Raw genomic sequence first — 21,534 nt, 5'->3', positions numbered from 1 at the left:
TCTTCTTGATCGACCACCTCTTTGCAAAAATTTATTTCAGAATTTGAAAATATTGCACTAGCCAATCGACCGGTCGAACATCCCCCAGTTGTCCTTCCGATCAACTGGCGGTTTCCATTGGAACGTGCAATATCAGATAAATTTTTTACTCAAATTTAATATAAAAAAGGTTAAACATCATAGATGTTTTAACTTATAATCATTTCACATTTTTTCTCACAATCATCAAATTAACTATAAAAAAAATTCACTAATTTTCTAAATATAATTATTTTAATCAAATTAAAATAATTAAAAAATTAAATAACTAATTAAAATAATCAACATTCCAAACAAGGTGAGAGTATTGAATAATTTTCCATAAATAAAACCCACGACGAACTGCCACATCACTCTAGAGGACACTTACGCCTCTCTTCGTCGGTACGACACTGTTCTTCCCTCGGGAACCCTATAAACCGTGTCGAATTCGTTTCACGTCTTCATCAGAGATCAGATTCAAATTCCATATACAAGCACATGAATATATATATATATATATATATGCTTCGACAAATCGTAAATGCAAATTGGCGATACGGTGTTTGGTTGGTTGATCTTGAAGCATTTGATCAGTTTCTAATGTAATTAGAGTCAGATAGAACCGTTTTGATTGAAAGTAATCGAAAGTGAATAGAAAAAAATCAGATGGCTTTAATGGAGGATTCGATTATACACCATGTCTGCATTGTGCTGCTTTTTCTTTGGCTACTTTCTTCCTTTAATCGTTGTCACCCGATCGCCTACTTTATCTCTCTAACCTACCTTTTTCTGGTAAGTGAAGTAATGTACCTATTCATATATATCAGTGTATGTGTTTATTGTGTGTAATTAATTAGTCATTATATTTCATGGAGTCGTAATGTCTCGCTTAACTCACTCTTGTGATTCTGTTTTTGGAGGTTCATAAGCGGTATGTTAAGCGATTGCGGAGAAAACTACGATTCGAAGAGAAAAGAAATTCTAATCAAAGACGAGTAAGTTTTGATCTCTTTGATTTTGATGATTTTTCCTTCAATTGGTTTGTGTAATTAATTTTATGGACAATTCGTTAAGTTTGTTAATTTAAATATTATCAGTTTAAATCATATTCATCAGCACAATAATTGCAAAAAGAAAAAAAACACAAGTGACACTACATATGACTTAGATTACAAACACTTCTTCAAATATCTGCAACTACCCTACTAACCGTACAACCAGCCCGAAATACATTACAAATGACTTAGATTTTGTCTTACAAAATTACCAACCTTATATATGTAGCCTATTTTGTGCAACACTTTGGTTTGCTCTCTGTTTTGTTGATGAGAATGAGGAAAATTGAGGTTAAGAAAAGGAAATAGAATTTTACTATCCTGTTTTATGCTGTTTTAGGGCCAAAAAAACTATTGAACTTAGTACCTACTTATGTTGGGCTAAATTCACTGTGGCGGTGGGGGGGTGTCTTTTTCTTGGGTCTGAAATAGTGAAAATTTCAGATTTTAAAACTTAATATTATATTTGCCTTTTCTTTTTGCTCATATATTCCCTTTGTTGTCAATTTGGGGCATTATTTCTTCTTTGCATCTTTTTTTTTTCTTCTTTTTTCGGCTTGATTATATTGTATGTATGTAATTATGTATATATGCATATATTTAGATTCATTTATCAAAAAATATATATATTTAGATTCCTTCAGAAATTTTCTTTGTTGCTAAAATAGATGGGTATAAATGTTTAATTTCCTTTTGCCTTTTTATAGGTGCTCTCTGATTCTGAAACTGTGCGATGGTTGAACCACACAGTTGAAAAGATTTGGCCTGTTTGTATGGAACAGATTGTTTCACAAAAAATCCTCCTCCCTGTCATGCCTTGGTTCTTGCAGAAGTACAAACCATGGACTGTGGTAGGAGTGTCTACTCCCCTAATACCATCAACTACACTGTTTGTTGCATTTGTCTGGTCCTAATTGCCTTAGACGTTGGGGGAGACCCCTTTTCATTTTATTTTTGTGCTGATTTCACCACCAGTGGATATTTTGTTTGTTTCTAAACTCATCATGAGTAATACTCCCTGACATGAATTTGGTTTGTAGCTTGATTCAAGTTGAGTAATATTTTACCTGTAACACATGTATTCTACGTATGAAATGCCCATGATTCATGAATATCATGTTTTATTGATCCCATGAGCAGTCTCATAACATTCTTATGGGTACTAGCAAGTTGCAACTATCCTTGTGAAAGTACGAACTTGTCACCTTAGTCTGTTGATTTAGTTATGATTGTCAACCTATTAATGAAACTGATAATTATTTTGGTATATTTGCAGAAGGAAGTTGTGGTTCAACATCTGTATATGGGAAGATCACCACCTATGATCACGAAAATGAGGGTTCTACAACAATCCACTAGTGATGACCACTTGGTTTGTAATGCTGTCTTAGCTATCTCTGGTCATAATATATCCGTTCCCTAGCCAAAGGAATTTTGAAAATCTTTAAATGCAGGTTTTGGAGTTGGGGATGAATTTTCGAACTGCAGATGATATGAGTGCAATACTTGCTGTGAAACTAAGGAAGAGATTGGGTTTCGGAATGTGGGTGAAGTTGCACCTGTTGGGCATGCATGTTGAAGGGAAGGTAACAACTAGTGTGTTCTTATTTTTAGTCTAGACTGTGTATTCATGGTATATTTTTTCATTTGTATTATATGTTCATAGCCTATATTGAATTTGAATATTATATGAACGTTGAAAACTGTAATAAGATATCTGTTAGACTTGTGGTTAACAAATTAGAATAATATAGTAGTATTTACGCATAATGGAACTCCTTATCTTCCAGGAGCAAAGTAATGCCACAGTGCACTCATCCTTGTAATTTATATCTCTAATTACGAGAATTCTTAAATTGGGCCATTGGTTGGTATTGGTCACCATTGGTTCCTCCAAAACCCTCAAAAATGAAATATCAGTTGAAGATAGAGATTTAGTCTATAGATTTGAGTGAGCACAAGCCATACCAAAGTAATGCATGCACTTTACATTTTTTTGATTTAAAAAAAAAAAAAAAACTTATTAATAAAAGATTATAAAGAAGGTACATATCACTTTCCGCACTTAATAAGAAAAAGTTCTAAAAGGGAACGAACATTCCCCCTTCGAAGCTGATTATTGAAAACAAAATGAGCACCAAAAAAGAAAAAAGAAAAAAAGAAGCTGTTTGTTTGAATTAAGGTCTGTCCAACTATATTCAGGAGGACAAAGGACTGGATAACTACTGGGTTAGCACAAAAGCATCCTTCGTACTAAAAGAGGAAGAGAATGGACTGGATTAATGAAAGACTGCATATTGAGTAGCTTTTTGTTTTCATCTCGACTTATTTAGGGGATTCTAAAGGAACTTGTACTAATATTTCTGTTTTTACATTGCACATCTGTTATGCTCCTTGTAATACTGCTTTCCCTTGTTTGTTTCTTCACTACATCTGAAATGTCATTACCTTCTGATGTAAAGTATCATCCTAGAATGACTCTAAATGTCATCATATCTATTCTCATTGTTATTCTTTCTGAAATTCACTCTAATATTTGTAAAGACTCTATTTTTGGTTTTATAATGATTTTTTAAATTAGTATCATCAACTTTTTCCATTGATTGCTAAAAAGACAGTTCTGCTTCATATCCATGGGATGCCCATAATGCCTTTTCTCTTCTAGGTCCTGGTTGGGGTAAAGTTCCTTCGCCACTGGCCTTTCCTTGGCCGTTTGAGGGTATGCTTTGTTGAGCCACCATATTTTCAGATGACTGTGAAACCTTTATTCACTCATGGGCTTGATGTTACAGAACTTCCAGGGATTGCTGGATGGCTGGTAAGTTACTTTCATATTTGATATGCAATAATTGCTTGGATCTCTGTTTCGCTCTCTGTTTGAATTGTATTTCTATAATTTTTTTCTACTTGATTAGGATGAGTTGTTAGCCGTTGTATTTGAGCAGACACTAGTTGAGGTAAAGTTCTCTAGACTTTGGTATTCCATTTGGTCAGAAAATCTTCCTATCATCTATTTTTTATTTTCTTGGCCAATAATGTATTGTTTTAGTGTTTTCCTTTGTCCACTGGGACAGTTCAGAGATTCTCTTGTTATTTGCGCAAGACATTAGCAATAGAGGATTCAATTATGTAGGCTTACGTGGCATTTCCTCATGAAGTGTTTTTTATTTGAATCTTCACAATCTTTGCAGCCCAATATGCTGGTTGTTGACCTGGAGAAATTCGTTCCGCCACAGCCAGGTAATTTTATGAAGAATGACATTAGCTATTAGCACTACATGCATAATCACGGGAAGTGGGCTTGTTGCTTAACAAATACTTTAAATTTCCCAAGGATTATAAATCCACAACTATGTTGATATAATATTTGGAATAGTAGCGGATATTATTTATTATACTTAGTTTGGGGCTAATTGCATCTAAAATATTTAGGGGTTGTTTGGGGTGTCCTAAATAAGTGCATTTTTTGACTTTTTGAACTAAAAAGTTGAGAAAGAAAAGATGGTTGTCTGGGTTAACTTTTTGACTTTTTATAGAAAAATGTGTATTAAAAAATTGTATAAATTAGTATGTAGGAGAAGATTAGCACTGTGAGTTGTACGGCCGTACTGTCTGCGCAGACTAAATTGATGCTAAGAAATGGTTGCCTACTTTTCGGGCATTGCACTAGACGGTGTTGTTCGGCCCGTGGGGGCCATCACGGGTCCCATTTGATAATCTGAACCGTTCAATGTGTAGATCTCGTCGAGTACTATATGCCTGTAAAAAATCACGTTGTTCGGATATCGATAGCTATCTGACCAGATTAGTTTTTTTTCAACCGTTAACTATAACATTATCCATTTGTTTTTACAAAATTGATTGGATCATGTAGTTAGCGATATCCAAACAATGTGATTTTTGACAGATGTATAGTATTCGACAAGTTTTACATATTGAACGGTTCAGATTATCAAAACGGGACTCGTGATGGCCCCTACGGGCCGAACAGCAGTGTGTTAAAATTGCACCTCAACTTTGCAATTTTTCTAAAAAAACGCAACCACGGATTTGAACTGGTTAGACTGAGTTGTAATTTTGTGTGTAAAATTTATTTATTTATTTATTTATTTTTTTGGTGAATAGTGATAACTTTTTAACTTTTTTAGTAACTTTTTAGCTTTTTGACTTTTTTCTGAGTATCCCAAACCAGGCCTTAGTGTTTTGGACCTATGGTAAATGTTTCTCATTTTGTTTCCCCCTTTCATATTTGAATTGATTTGATTTGATTTGATTTGATTTTGACAAATTCAGTTTTCCACACTAGAAATTCCATCAACAAGTAGTTAAAGAATAGGGGGCATAAATTGCTCTGGATTTTTTGGAAATTTAGTGGATTATGCCTGAAATGTAGACTATAACTCTTCAGAATGTGATGATATCATCCTGTTGTTTGCATGGAATAAATTTGGTTTCAAAAAGACTTGCTGATAACTACTTATATGCTATGTTACATGGACTCGGGTATGGGTGTCGGGTGCGGGTATGTATCTAGAGGTCGGACTCATCAAATCATAAATTTAAGGATACGTGGACTCGGCAAAAAAATGTCATATTTTTATATTTTTAATCTAATATGTGAGATAAAATGGTATTATATTTAACTTATAGTGTCAAAATGACATTTATAGCAATTATACAACAATATGTACATATAATAATAGTGTTATATACAATTATATAAGAAGTATCCGTTGAAAAGTATCCGACACATATCTCATACCCTTGTCCGAGTGTCGGGTGTCCGACACGGGTATTTGATTTATTTTGAAGAGTCCATGTAACATAGCTTATATGTTTTGGAGAGGAAAATGGACGACATTCAGATTGTGAAAATCAGTTTACTTCATATGACCATGCTGAAAGAATATCTCTGTTAGGAGGGCTGTATATGGCATTTTTATTAATTAATTGGTTTTTTTTTTTGGTTCAGATAATGTGGTGTAGGGGTGGGCAACGGTTTATCCAAACCACCTAACCCGCCTAACCCGCATATAAATGGGCAGTTTCGCAAACATAATGCGGGCGGATGCGGTTTGAAAGATGACAAATTTGCGGGTCGCGGGTTAAACCCGCAAAAACCGCCCGCACTTTTATTATTATTATTATTATTATTATTATTATTATTATTATTATTATTATTATACAAACTTTGTAACTTTAACAGGAGCACCATTATGTTCTCTCTGACACCAGGATCCTTATTTTTAAGTATTTCTCAACTTTCTTAATGCCGTAGAATTATCAAGTCCTAAACTTGGTTTCTTATATGATTTTCATTGGTGACGCATCCACTTTTTTCTAATAAAATTTTCCTTCTGGTGGTCAATGGAGCTTCTAGTTTGATTATTGATTACTGAACTGACAATTCTAATTGAGTACAACCTTTAATGCATTGATATACATTTTTTAATGCATTGATATATGTGCGGGAAATCCCACATCGGTCTGTGAGGGACTACTTTCCCACCTTATAAGCAGGCTGGCTCCTCTTACCTTGCATAGGCCTTTTCCCCCAGTGGGGGAGGAACAAAACCGTGCGGTCGGAATGCCAAAGCGGACAATATGTGCAAGGCACGGGGACCGGTGGCTTTATTTGGCGCCGTCTGTGGGAACTCCCTCCGGGGTGACCGGAGCCAGCGCGGCTGGGGGCTAATGTGCGGGAAATCCCACATCGGTCTGTGAGGGACTACTTTCCCACCTTATAAGCAGGCTGGCTCCTCTTACCTTGCATAGGCCTTTTCCCCCAGTGGGGGAGGAACAAAACCGTGCGGTCGGAATGCCAAAGCGGACAATATGTGCAAGGCACTTCATGGCAAAAATGCTAGTGTAGGGTCTCTTTGTTTTGGGTACTTTCATTTAATGCATTGATATTCAATTTTTATTTGTAAACTCATCAAAAAATTGTTGTCAAATGATCACAAATATATAAAATGAATCTGATGCCTAAATTCGATGGGAAAAAAAAAAAAAAAAAAACTCAAAAATTAACTTTTAAAGAAAAAAGTAACTCAAAAATTAACTTTTAAAGAAAAAAGTGTAAACCGCAAACTGCTCGCAACTGCCCGCACATCTGCAAACCCTATTCGCACAAATCACAAACTGAACTGTAGGCGGTTGCGGGTTGACTTTTTTCCAAACCGCATAGATGCGGGCTGGTCAAAACCGAACTGCAAACCGCATAAAACCGATCCGCGAACACCCCTAATGTGGTGTATTCATTTGACCTTCAAACATTTTTAGGGGGATGTTCAATTCTCAAATTATGACTTTTTTTTTTTTGGAAGGGTGTGGCTTGGCCCAATGGTAGCGCGCTGTTAGTGTCCCTAGTGGGTTCAAGTCACAAAAACAGCCTCTCCAGAAATGGGGGTAAGGTTGGTATATGTTGTCATCCCCATGCCTCGCTTTAGCAGAAGCCTCGTGCACTGCGTTGCTTCTTCTTTTTTGTTGTTGTTGTTTTGTTTTTTTGGCTGCTGGATTTTAACTGCAGTAAATAAGCGAGTGATTTGTTAAGCTGCTAGAGAAAAAAACTTTTAGTGAAACATACCATTGCTATATGATTTCAGAAAACGATAGATCTTGGTATTCTTCTCTCTCTCTCTCTCTCTCCTTTTTTTGGGGTTCGATGAGCATAGTTCATAGTTTCTTCTTCTATTGCAACAAATTACTTTAGTTGTACAAGTTTCTCTGAAATTTGAACGTTCTGGTGTTGTTGTAGCTTATTACATGAGTTTGATAATTCTATGCTGTCATTTCTTCCTTTTCTAGATGCTTGAATGTTTTCTAATCTTTAAATTATATGGATTTCATATGTTAGAAAACCCGTCCTCTGTGTATGAGGAGGAGCCAGTTGTTGCTTATGCCTTGGTGGAAGTTATTGAAGCAGCTGACCTCAAGCCTTCAGATTTAAATGGTTGGTTTAAGCTACAATAGTTACCTTTTTAAACCATAGCGAATATTCCAAGTATATGCATAATAACTGGAAGTCTGGAACTGTTTTTCAGGATTGGCTGATCCATATGTAAAACTTGGTCCTTATGGATTGAGGACTGATACGCAGAGGAAAACACTGGCTCCAAAGTGGCGGGAGGAATTTAAGGTCCCCATTTATACATGGGAGTCACCTAATGTGCTAACTATTGAAGTTCATGACAAAGACCATATTCACGATGATAACCTCGGGTAACGTCATAAAAAATGCACTTATTACTATTATTATTATATATATTGTCTTTTCTTTGCTCCAATAGAAGTTATATATATACACACATGCATTCTCCATTTTACATTCCTTTTTCTTTTATGTTTGTTCATATTAGCAAGTATCTATCCCCTGATTGTTTAAAAATAACAACAAACCCCCACAAAATTGTTTATGCTTCGGTTGTTTCTGTTCAGAATACTGTTAAAACCTATCACCTACTTCACCCACTTAAACCTACTCCACTAAACCTAACCCACTACACCACTACCACCTCACCTACTCCACTAAACCTAACCCACTACACCACTACCACCTCCACTTCACCTACTCCTTACCTACTACACACTCACCCTCTTCTATATATAGGAATCATGAATCATTGTAATATATCAATAAACATCAATCAATAATACATAAATTTTTACATGGTATCAGAGCAAGGTTAAGACCTTAGTATTTCTCGCTTCACCGGCGGGCGGCAACCTCGCCTTGGCCGCCCGCCGGACCTCAACCTATTCCGCTTATTTTCTACACATACCTTGACTTCTTCAACATTTTCTTACACCCCTCCTCCGCTATGTCGGCGGCGGCACCGGCATCATCGTCTAGCCTCTATCGCCGTTCACCTCGCCTCTCACATATCCGTGGTTGTACTCTTACTCGTCGTCGTCGTTGGCGTTTCTGGCGCTGCTTTTCTGCTGGTCACTGCTGTTTTTTTTTCCCGATTTGCTCTCTCTCTCTTAGCCATGGATTTGGGTGTGGGGTGTAGAGCTGTGGCTCTGTTGTTGGTAGCCATGTTTGCTGGCTTGAAGGTTTCAATGGCAGCAGTGTACAAGGTTGGGGACTCCGCTGGTTGAACCATCATTGGGAATATTGATTACAAGGCCTGGGCTGCTTCCAAGACGTTTCATGTTGGAGATGTCATCATTTTCGAATACAATTTTCAATGTCACGTGTTGCAAGTGCCCCACAAAGAATACCAAGCCTGCAGAAGTGTAAGACAGTAACATGCATCTTCACATACAGCTTGGGTAATGTGTAACTATCAAAAGCACAAGCTTCTTGGACATCCCTCTCTCTCTCTCTCCATAGACCCAACATCATCATCATGCACCCACTCTATCTCCCTCTCTCTCATCTTTTCCCACTTTCAAACCCACTTTAATCATATCTCTCCTTTCTCTTAATTTATTTCATCCACGTTCTTTCACCCTTTTCTTTTATTTTAATATATATATATATATTTTATTATAATATATTTTCCCTATCCCTTGTTAGTAAGCATCACCCGTTTTCCATTCTCTTATTATTATTTATTTTATATTCCACAAAAAAAAAAAAAATCACACTGCTGTTTTTCTTATCACCCATCCACAAATATTTTTCTCTATTTTTCTTTATCCATTATTTTCTTTTATTTTATTTTTCTTATTAAACAAAACAACACCACAAAATAACACCAACAACATTCCACAACCTTGTCATTTTATTCATATCAGGGGATCAACCCCGATCACACTTTTACATCAAAAAAAAAAAAAAAAAAAAAAAACCCACACAAACAAAAACAAAACTACCACACCCACAGTGGGATTTTTCTTCTCTACTCAGCCGCCGGTCTTTTTTTCTTGCCTCCGTCCTGGGTGGTCCTTGCCGGTGTTGCCTCCGTGCTTCCTAGACCACCAAGCAAGTTGCCTCCTCCCTGCTCCTCCACTACAGCATACGGTGGACCTCCAAATCGGAACATCACGGTGGCCTTCCGCTTCAGCTCCTTATTTTCTGCCTTTAGCACACTTATCTCTGCTCGCGCATCCTTATACATGCGTTGGAGCAGACCCAACTGGGCATTTAACTGCTGCACCTCATTTGTCCTGCTCTGCAGCCGGTGCGACAAGTTTGTGACCGCAGTCATGGTTTCCACACATGACTTCAAAGTATACTGATTGGTCTCCACATCCGACTGCACTGCCATTCTTTGCTCCACAGACCGCATCGGAAAGTTCAACGGAGCAAACTCCGGGGCGCTTGGTTGAGGTTCCAGTGCCACCGCACCAGTTATCTCTCTTGTTGACTCGTTGAGGTCGGGAAAAAGAGTGAGCAGACCACGGGACGAAGAGGTCATATTCTGGGTAGCTGAACGGGAAGACGAGGCCATGTTATGGGTTGCTGAGTGTTTCAGAGAAAGGTTGGTTACAGAATGGCAACAGAGTGTTCGAGAATCTCTTTCTCAGAAACGGAAGAGTTTTTTTCAAAGGATTTTCGGCGGTTTCAGACTGGTTTGCACAGCCTCCGCCTCAACCTTGGTTAAATAGCCGAGGCCGACACGCCACTCTGTCGCTCACGTGCCTCGCCGCGTCTCCGGCTCACCTTTTGATGGCTCGACACTTTCTATCAGGCACGACTTTTGATGAAGTGGGCGCGCCTTTTGAGGGCGCAACTTTTGATGGCACGTCTTTTTATGGATTGGGCACGCATTTTGATGGCACGTCTTTTTATGGATTGGGCACGCCTTTTGATGGCACGCTTTTTGAAAGATTGGGCACACCTTTTGAGGGTGCGACTTTTTAGGGGTCCGACAAGACTCTGTAAACTGTCCCGACATTGATTCCGGTTAGCTCCTTCATGGGTCCGACAAGACTCTGTAAACTGTCCCGACATTGATTCCGGTTAGTTTCTACAAGGGTCCAGCAAGACTCTGTAAACTGTCACAACAACTGTCATAACATTGTCTGCTACAACGGTCCAACATGACCCCATAAACTGTCTTCTACATTGGTATGACACCACCATACAGTGTCCTCTACAACGTTATGACACCCCCATACCGTGTCCTCTACAACGTTATAACACCACCATCCAGTGTCTTCACCAATGGTCTGACACGACCATACAGTGTCACCTATCCTCTTTTATTTTTATGTATTTTCTTGTTTTGTAACTCTCTCCAAACTCAAGTTGGTTAGTTCCTATCCCCCTTGAGTTTGCGGGGGGCTGTTAAAACCTATCACCTACTTCACCCACTTAAACCTACTCCACTAAACCTAACCCACTACACCACTACCACCTCACCTACTCCACTAAACCTAACCCACTACACCACTACCACCTCCACTTCACCTACTACACACTCACCCTCTTCTATATATAGGAATCATGAATCATTGTAATATATCAATAAACATCAATCAATAATACATAAATTTTTACATAAATCTCTCTTTCTCTCTCTCTCATGCATGTACATAAAACAATGGGATGTTTCTGAGCTTTAGCAAAATGTTACAGGCTTAAACTCTATCATGCGTAGGCCTTTAGGCAGAGGTGTCCTAACACCCTTTAGTGGCTATTCAAAATTTCCTATTTGCTATGTCTAGGCCCTAGGGTTGAACTTCTATATTTGAGCATCTATTTCACATAAAAATTTGAAGATGTGGAGGAATTTGAGTATATTGCCTTTTAGTTTGTGAGGTGTAAGCGGCATGGTGCTCAATGTCCTAACACCTTGCAAACTGTTTTCATTTGAGACATGTTTCATACATATACCAAAGTATGGGATTACATATTGCTTTCATACTGAATGACTTTTGGTGCTACATTAAATTGTGGGTTTCGGATTTTACCTTTGTTGATTAACTTGATACACATTGTTGGGCCCATTTCCTAACAACTTAAGTTTTTAGGATATTGGTGACTTAACATGGAATCTGAGCTCCAGTTGGCAGAGGTCTTGGATTCTTTGCATTTGGTCCTGTCTGCATTTTTTCTTTTGTCATTTGCATTCTTTCTTCTCTCTATGTATGGATGCTCTTCACGTGCAAGACAGGGTTGCAGATGAAGGAGGGTGTTGAATAGCTTGATATATATTGTTGGACCCGTTTCCTAACAACCTAAGCTGATAATTAGTGAATCTTAATGTGTGTATCCATGCTGCAACACCTTATTTGAATGTATCCAGTTGTAAATAGTCATTATTCTGCAAAATTTTATTTGATGGCCAACTCTCTATTCTTTCACAGATGTTGTTCTATAACCATTGGCGAACATAAGGATGGTCAGAGACATGACATGTGGTTACCTCTTCAGAACGTTAAAATGGGGCGATTACATCTTGCCATTACTGTAGTTGAGGGCAACAAAAAGGTACCGCCTTTTTTTTTTTTTTTCTTTTTTCCTTTTCTCTCCATGAAGTTTTACTGAATTAGAAAGGAAATGCTTAGGCGCCTTGAGAAAAATCATTTGAGCCATTTCATTTTTCATGGAATTTTGAAGGCGCAGGTCAATTTCTCATGTTGGAGCCAAAACCGCAATTGATGAAATTGAAATATCTCTTATGAAATCCTTAAATCTAACCTTTTATTCCCAAGGCCCAATTTATTCCCAAGGCTCTGTTGGTTAAGTGGAGAGTCCTAGAAAGTAAAGCAAAGAAGAAAAAAAAATGTCTTGGAGTTCGGTTTGCCGAAGGGAAACATATTCAAGAAAGTAGGAACCTTACAATGACTAGATTTTCTTGGAAACATGTCTTGTCATTTCCTGCAAAAAACAGGAGCTTATTACTTTCCCACGAAAGTCGTTATCTTTATTGGGATTCTTTTTCTACCCAGTCTATTTTACTGCAACTTACCTTACATGTTCTCTTGTAACTTTCTACGAAAAACAAAAAACTCTGCTCAACCAAATGCATGTTGAAAAGTTGCTTTGTTTTTTTCACTTTACTTTCTTCTAATTTCACTTTGAAATATTTATTGTAGCCTAACCTAATGGAGCCAAAGGAATTTACTCATTTCAAATTTTACAAGAAACACAGACAGATCATAATTGTTGCGTGTGACACAATTGAATGCTTACTAGGAATGCTGGAATTTTGATCTAACCATGAAACAATTATGTGCAGGGGCAAGATCAGTCATGTGATGGTGAAATATTGAAGGACGATAATGAAAGAAATTCCATTCCAAATGAGACTGCTCAGGCTGGTTGTCTTTCATCTGGATTGTCAGAGAAGTCTTCAAAAGTGTCAGATAAATTTGAACCTATTGATATTGAAGGACAAAAAGAGACTGGGATATGGGTCTATCACCCAGGAAGTGAAGTTTCACAAATATGGGAGCCTAGAAAAGGGCGGACTAGGCTCCTCGATGGACAAATTCGCGGGGAGGGTAGCGATCATATTGAAAGTTTCAAATCATCAGTTTCTGGGCCCAATAATAACAACAGTAGCAGCACTGATGACAGCCAGGAAGATAATAAAGGGCATACACGGAACAGAGTGATGAGGGGTCTACACAAGATCGGTTCAATATTCCGCAGTAATTCCAGAAAGGAGGAGGATATATCGAGCAAGATTGAAGAGCCTGACCGATCTCCAAATGTTAACCTTAAGGAAGTCAATACAAAGAAGATTGGCGTGGAGTTAATTGTGGAGGACATCTCTGCTCCATCACCCGTAGTACCTCCTATTGAGGTTCCAAAAGCAGAAGTTACAGAAATTCCCGAGGGAGTTGGCCAGGAAAGCCCCAGCAGGACACCTGTCAAAGATATGGCGAAGAGCATTTTAAAGCAAGCTGGAAAATCTGCTCGTGGTTTCAGGCAATCATTTTCTCGTAAAGGGTCAAAAAAAATGCGAGGTGATTCAAGATCAGTGGTGGCTGAGAAAGATATTCCTGAGGGATCAGAGCTTTCTGATGAGGAATCTCTTCCATCACCAGTTTGTAACTCTGTAACTCAGGAGATTCCGATTGTTTCCGAACCCACACTTGATGATTCTTATAAATCCGAAGAAGTTAATGGTCAAACAACTGTAAATGGCTCTTCAATGAACGTTGAGGACCTGATAAACAAAGCCAGCCTTGACGATCTCCAGATGATGGGTGGTAAACCTTCAACCAAATCCGAACAAAATGATGATGGATTGGTCAAGGAGTCATCAGACCCCAAGAATTCTGAGGAAAATTAGGAAGTAGATAAAAGAGAATTTTTTTCACGCAGAAAATCAAAATTTAGATGGTTCAAGTTTGCAGAATCAAGTTAGATTGAAGGTCAGGTATGTTGCTCAATCTAGATCCATGTTGATTGTATTGTTTGTTTTTTGGCAGGAATTCTAATACTAGATTTGGTGATCATGTTACATCCAAAGGTGTGTATGTGATGATTTGTGTGTATATATAGTCATGTTGGCGAAAATGTAATTCCAAATAAGCTCAGAACAGTGTTAATTTTTTTTGTAAATCTTGTTTGCAAAATATAATGATAAGTATGAAACGCCAACATAGGTGTTAGCTCTATATAATAGAACATATGTGAGCATCTTGTGCATTTTTTCAGTTAATTTTTGAGTATGTAGAATTATTGATGAAAGAGGGTAGCACACATTCTACACCTAGACATTTAGTGTGAAATATATTTTATTTTCTTGATTTGATCAATATTGTATTGGTCCAACCGACTAGGTAGGATCATGCAATAATATAAGGGGTTTAATATTGAAACAAATGGAATGCTGATGGGGAACTAAGTCATGGTAATACATAAATGAAACATATGGCAGAAGTTCGATTTTGTTCACTTTTTTTTTTTTTTTTTTTGTCGATGCCTATTTTGACCCTATGATGAAGCATCCCAAATCTCATACACTCTTGACTGGTAAATAAAAGAATCATCTATCAAACAATAATTAGATTCCTCCATTATTGTTAAACAATACAAATTAGAAAAGAACAAGGGATTTGACTATATGATCTTGTTGGAATCATAGGTCTTTTCTGTTGAAAGGCTTTTCCTTTAGCTTTATTTTTATATAAGTAAAGTCTATTTACCCATAAAAGCTAGACTTGTGTTAATGATTATCACTGAAGTCTATTTACCCAAGAAAGCTAGGCTTGTGTTAATGATTGTGATTGTGTGAGATGAAATGATATTTAAAATATGATATAAATATAAGATAAATGTAGTATTATTGTTTTTAGACCTTGATCTTCAGAAAGGAATAATTGAACTTCTAAAGATTCTGACCAATTAAATTAGTTCTAATGTGGTAGACTTTAACATTAGTTGATTATTTTTTTATTATGTGTCTTATATAACACACTAGGCAGCTATGTAATGAAGGTACATGAAAATTAAATTAAAGAGATTGAATGACCGACTTGTTCTCTCATATTGAATAATTGTGATGCTTTGCACCTAAAATAAAATTTTAAAAAAATAATGGGGATGCTGTAACCCATATCATTGACCAAATATCCAACCCACGTACACATGGTGATACCCACAACCTGTTTGGGAGTTGTGGAATTAGATCTGAAATTGCCTTTTTTTAATTTTTTTTGATCTCTTATAAGTGGTGAATAAATAACCCACTAATATAATCTTTGATTCTAATCTATTTAAGAAAGGTGCTAATGCTAAGGCACTCATTCTTCGACAAATAAAATAAAATAAAATAAGAAAAATAAATATTTTTTTGTTAAATTCCATGATTCTCTGCATGCCACTATATAAGCCCTATTGTTAGTTTAATAATATTCCCACTTGAAAAAAATCATATCATATATATAAAGAAAGAAAACATGATCTGCACTAAAGAAGTCTAGCCACACCACTATGCTTGTTCTCACCTCGACAGGCTGCCACTGACCTTAATTTCTTATTTCTTTCTTTATTTTATACTATTTACTACGAGAGATAAACCCCATTTGATGCAATATTGATAAGTTACAAGCTTATAATATTGATAAGTTACAAGCTTATAATCTAAACGCAAGCACTTTGTCAACTTATTTGTATGTCATTATTGTGTTATAAGTAAAAGTTGCACTCATATAAATTCTTTAAATTATTTTTTTTTTTAAAAAGAAAAAAATAAATTATAAACATCTCATAAACGCTGTACAGAACGAAATTATTTCAAGAGACTGAAATTTTTGAATTGGGAGTGATATAAAATTATATATAGGTCCACTTGACATTAAAAAAATCACCATTTTGTCACTTGATATAACTTGACAAAAAGTTGAAACTTTTGTCTCCATTAAGCAAAAGATATAATTAAGTTTGTAATCTTTAACGAGTTGTGAGTGTTCCATGTATGTGACTCCATAAAAGGGTAGCTACATGTGGGACTATAGATAGGTTTTTGTTTTTTTTTTTTTTGAGTAAATTACACTGACACCCTGATGTCTATGTTTATTATTACAGTTCTTTCTTCACGTTTTGAAAATTACATCTTCCTCCCTAAAGTTTAAAGTTTCATTACAGATTCTTTCTTCAGTAATTTAATTTTTTTAAATATCAATTTTGTCCTCACTGGATAAATTACATTGACACCCCTCATATTTTAGGAATTACAATCTCCTCCCTAAGGTTTAAAGTAACATTACCAATTGCTCCTTCGGTTAGTATTAGTTGGAATAAAAATTCATTGAAAAAAATTAATTGAAAAAAAAATTTGTTAGTAAATTTTTTAAAGTTCTGTTTAAAAACCAACGTACACTCATTTTTTGAATTTACGTTTTTTTCTCAAATTTACAAACTGAGACAACCATTTATAAACTAAAAAAAATTATCAAACAAGTTTTTATGACAGTTTTTAAATTTTTGTAAATATAAATTGAAAACTGAAAACAAAATAGTTACCAAACAGGCTTTAGATGGTAAAAACGTCGTAAAATTAACAAATAATTGAATAAGTTACCAACGTAAGAAATGACTTATCAAAAGATTCTTAGACTATGTATGGTTTGATTTTTAGAAATTTTTTTTTAAAAAATAAAAATTAATTTGGTTAAGAAATAAAAAATAAAAAATAATTATCATTTTAACTTTTGGACAGGTTATATACATACGTGTAACTGTTTCAATGTAATTTGTAAAAAAATATTTCTAACCACTCGAAAGATAAAAATTATATAAAAATGATAATTATTTTTTATTTCTTAACTAAATTAATTTTTAAGTTTAAAAAAAAAAATCTAAAAATCAAACCATACATAACCTAAGAATCTTTTGATAGTCATTTCTTACGTTAGTAACTTATTTAATTATTTGTTAATTTTACTACATTTTTACCATCTGAAGCCTGTTTGGTAACCATTTCGTTTTCAATTTTCAATTTATATTTACAAAAATTTTAAAAATTGCCATAAAAACTTGTTTGATAATTTTTTTGGTTTATAAATGGTTGTCTCAGTTTGTAAATTTGAGGAAAAAACATAAATTTAAAAAATGAGTTTACGTTGGTTTTTAATCAAAAATTAAAAATTTTACTAACAAATTTTTTTTTCAATAAATTTTTTTTTTCAACTAATACTAACCGAGAGGACAATTAGTAATGCTGCTTTAAACCTTAGGGAGGGGATTGTAATTTCTAAAATGTGAGGGGTGTCAATGTAATTTACCTAGTGAGGGCAAAATTCGTATTTAAAAAAATTAAATTGCTGAGGGAGAGATTTATAATAAAACTTTAAACCTCAGGGAGGGAGATGTAATTTTCAAAATGTAAGGGGAGAACTGTAATAAATATAAACCTCAAGGGGTGTCAGTATAATTTACCCTCTTTTTTTTTCTTTTTTTTTTTTGGTAAAAAGACATGTTCCGCGATATCGTGATTGTATCGGTGGATCTTGACCCCTAGTCCGTTACCGCCCATATTTAATCTAATATAGGAAGGATTAACCATTGAGGGACCAATGGAATTCAGACACACGTCACAAAACAGTCCAAAATCGATTGGAATACAACATGAAATTTCAAAGAGAGACAGTTGAAAAATCAACCATTTTTTACACTCCCAAAATTCAAACTTGAGTCACTCCTGTACAAAGAACTATTTTCTCCAGGCCACCACCTCCGGTGGCAGGTGTATAGATGGATTGCTTTGGAGAAATTTGTGGAAGATCCTCATAAGGTGCTGGATTGTGCAGTTGATTTGTTTGTAAATAGCTTATTGTCACTATTCTGCATTGTACACTATTTTTATTTTGGGACATATACTGATGGTAAAATATTTTCACTAAGATTTCGTTTATTTTGACATAAAATATTTTTATTCTTCATTTTTTATTATTTGGTTGAACAAAAAGTAAGAAAATATATTTTTTTAAAAATATTTTTGTATCATTTCCTCACAAATGCTTACTTTTAAAATTTTCGTAAGTTAATTTTTGTAAATTTAACTCTCACTCACTTCATTATTAACATATTTAACCTTTTCAAATAAGTATTTTAACTCATTAAAAAGTCATAAATGACACTTTATTAAATCAATTTTTGTTTTTATGCAATAAAATATTTTTGTTTTAAGTGTCAACTAAACACCGAAAAATAAAAACAAAAACAAAAACATAAACAATTTTTTTTTGTATAAAATCAATTTACAAAAAAAGTATTTTTTGATATAAAATATTTTACATCAAAACAAGCAGAACCTAAAAATATAATATGTTATCTGCTGCGCAGTTACGAGATTACTTTAATTGGATGGGCTGGAAGCGAGACATCCTGAATTATCAAGAAAAAAAACTTTTTATAAATCTCATTTTTCGTGTCTGTAATAATTTTTTCAACAATATAAAATTAATAGCAATGTGGTTTTGCCCTAATTAAAAAAAAAAAGAAGGGATAAATTACAAATACATCACTTAAAGTTTGATTAAAATATGAATTATTCCTTATGATTCTAAAAATTGTATTTCACCTCTTGAGGTTTTCAATTTCGTAACAAATCACTCATTTTATTAATAAATTATCAAATCAATTAACAGGTTTTAATGATGTTAGAAATATGTTTCAATTACTAATTTAAGTAATTTTATTGTTGTATAGTAGAGCAATTATAAATTTCATTTTTTTAGTTCATTATAATTTTTCAAATCACAGAAAATAATCTGTATTTTAAACCAATATCAATTGATGTATTTATAATTTACTCAACAAACAAAAAAAAACCAAAAAAAAAAAAAACCTTCGTCTAGCAGTGAGTAGAGAAACTAAGCAAGGTTTGGCGAGTATCTCTAATGGTTGGTGTCAAAATGGCAAATTATTAAACCCAAAGCCAAGTCAAATTTTTGACATGTTACTAAGATGCATTAGATGACAATATTACTGCAGTAGTGCAAATTTCAATTTTTCTTTTTCATTTTTTCCTCCCACAAAAAGTTAAATATAAATGAGATAAATATATAACCACTTGTCAAATTTTAGCATTGTTATAATTTCGCATGGAAGACAGAAACTCTTCTGGTGTGAAAATCTAAGGCAATTCTATGCCTTCATTGGGTGTGAGCCTTAAAAGAGTAAGGTCAAGTTTACTATCCTAAATAAGTACATATTTTCTACATTTTTTTCATTACATCATCTCTCTACTTTTCTGCACATCTTTTCATAAAAAGACAAAAAATACACTTATTTAGGTCATCCCAAACAACCCCTAAATAAAATCTCTCAGTTTTCGAACTTGAAAAGTCAAGACTAATCTTTGAATGAGTTTATTGTTTACGAAATTGAAATCGTGTACGATTTGAATTTCTTTTGATTTTTCAATCCACACCTCAATATTTTTTGTGGTGCTAAACCAAAAAAAAAAAAAAAAAAAAAAATGAGATAAAGGACTATTTGGTACTTATAGCTAATTAAGGCTTCGTTTGGAATGTTAGTTGATTTTTTAATTTTTTGACTATTTTAATTTATGATTTAAAAGGCTCATTTTAAATGAATTTTTTTAATTTTTCTGACTTTTGTGAGAGAAAAATTAAAATAATTACGATTTGAATATGATACTATTTGAATATGATACTTTATTTTATTGAATTTTTCAGTTATTTTATTTTTTTGTAATTAAAATAATAAAAAAGAAAACCTCTCAAACTCACATGCCAAACGAAGAAGACTAAGATTCAATCCTTTATAAAATCAATATGAATGAATTTAAAAATAATATTTCAAACGCCTCTAACATTGCTCACAAAGAAAAATAGTCTACAAGCCAACATGGTGTAATTTAACAAAGCATTTAAGACACAAATGGTCAATCTGTGGATTACATGGCTTTACCCTTCGAAAACAAAAAAAAAAAAAAAAAGTTAAAAATATACATTATGAAATCCTAATCATACATCACTGAGGCATGTGTTTCTTGCCACAAAGAACCATAGGCATGCTCTTCCAAGGGAACACCATAGTAAATGTGTGAATAATCACCTACACCACCAACTTCAATCACACCATCCATTTCAACTCCATAGGGCTCCTCCATGTACCAAATGGCCATGTCATCACTTGGTGAAGAAGGGCCCATCTCCACATCCTCCATCCAATTGAAAGCAAGTTGATCACTTTTTGAGGTGGGCCAATCCTGGGCCTCCACTTGTTCCGTCGATCGACCTCCCTCCAAGTTGCTGTCCCACTGAATGTCCATATCCAAATCATGACCATCCATTACACCAGGATCAATTTCAGCTTCTAATGATCTAATCACAGTCATTAATCTCTCATCATCATCATCACAATCTTGATCGGCTTGCGATTCTTCGAGTAGCGACATGAGGAGGGCACTGTCAATTTCTGGGATTTCGAATTTTTCAAACTCATCAGCATCACTATTGATGGAGGCCCAGTTTTCGGTCACAACTGAGACAACCATGGTTTGAGCAGAAAATTTGGAGAAATGAGAAAGAAAACTTAAAAAGGAAGAGAAGGGAAGGGAAGGTTTTAAGGCAATGCAAAGACTTGAGAAAAAGCACAATGATCTTCTCAAAACAAGAATGGCTTTATATAGGCAAGGGAAATTCACATGGTACGTCCCCAATAGGACAGCTTCCCATAATGGACCCACCAATCTTGTCCACCTATAAATAATAAAGAAAAGAAACAAAATTAAAGGTCGGTATTTGATTACTTGGTTCCTTCATTTTGTTTGTATTTCATTGTCTTAGATATCATTCATATATATATATATATATAGTGCTATTTTAATACAGAGTTAGATTTATTTTTTAAATTTAATGATATGATAATTTATTAAAATATATAAGATAATTATCTTTTTATTATTATTTTAATTATTAATCAATCATCTTTTTATATGTTATTAAATTTTAAAAATAAATTTTTATATCATTTACTATTAAAAAATTGAGTCGAATTGATAATCATAAACAATGATTCCAAGTCATCATGAATAGGAGACATTCTAATCGTTAAAATAAAATAATAATTAAATTT

At 34.6% G+C, this 21,534-nt stretch overlaps 2 protein-coding genes across 3 annotated transcripts; one reads left to right on the top strand and one right to left on the bottom strand.

Moving 5' to 3' along the window:
• The first annotated feature begins 338 nt into the window (after window positions 1–338).
• Window positions 339–14,600, top strand: LOC114302159 (C2 domain-containing protein At1g53590). 2 transcript variants are annotated; one of them, XM_028247149.2, is made up of 12 exons: window positions 339–813; window positions 942–1,016; window positions 1,784–1,927; window positions 2,353–2,448; window positions 2,531–2,662; window positions 3,742–3,894; window positions 3,992–4,033; window positions 4,268–4,316; window positions 7,933–8,028; window positions 8,120–8,297; window positions 12,336–12,459; window positions 13,211–14,600. In XM_028247149.2, exons 1-12 carry the CDS (start codon window positions 688–690, stop codon window positions 14,270–14,272), a joined length of 2,277 nt encoding a protein of 758 aa, XP_028102950.2. In that variant the 5' UTR covers window positions 339–687; the 3' UTR covers window positions 14,273–14,600. The 2 variants fall into 2 exon arrangements, with proteins under 2 accessions (XP_028102950.2, XP_028102951.2); XM_028247150.2 differs by lacking the exon at window positions 1,784–1,927 and having other exon boundaries at window positions 392–813.
• A 5,816-nt stretch (window positions 14,601–20,416) lies between these two features.
• LOC114302135 (uncharacterized) lies at window positions 20,417–20,953 on the bottom strand. Its single transcript, XM_082885795.1, has one exon. It carries the CDS (start codon window positions 20,951–20,953, stop codon window positions 20,417–20,419), a length of 537 nt encoding a protein of 178 aa, XP_082741921.1.
• Window positions 20,954–21,534: the final 581 nt, after the last annotated feature.

This window comes from Camellia sinensis, chromosome 8, assembly GCF_055761805.1.
Source record: "Camellia sinensis isolate YWXY chromosome 8, ASM5576180v1, whole genome shotgun sequence".
In the NCBI taxonomy this organism is placed as follows: domain Eukaryota; kingdom Viridiplantae; phylum Streptophyta; class Magnoliopsida; order Ericales; family Theaceae; genus Camellia; species Camellia sinensis.
The sequence above is the reverse complement of the archived record's forward strand: the minus strand, read 5'-3'. Positions and strand labels throughout refer to the sequence as shown.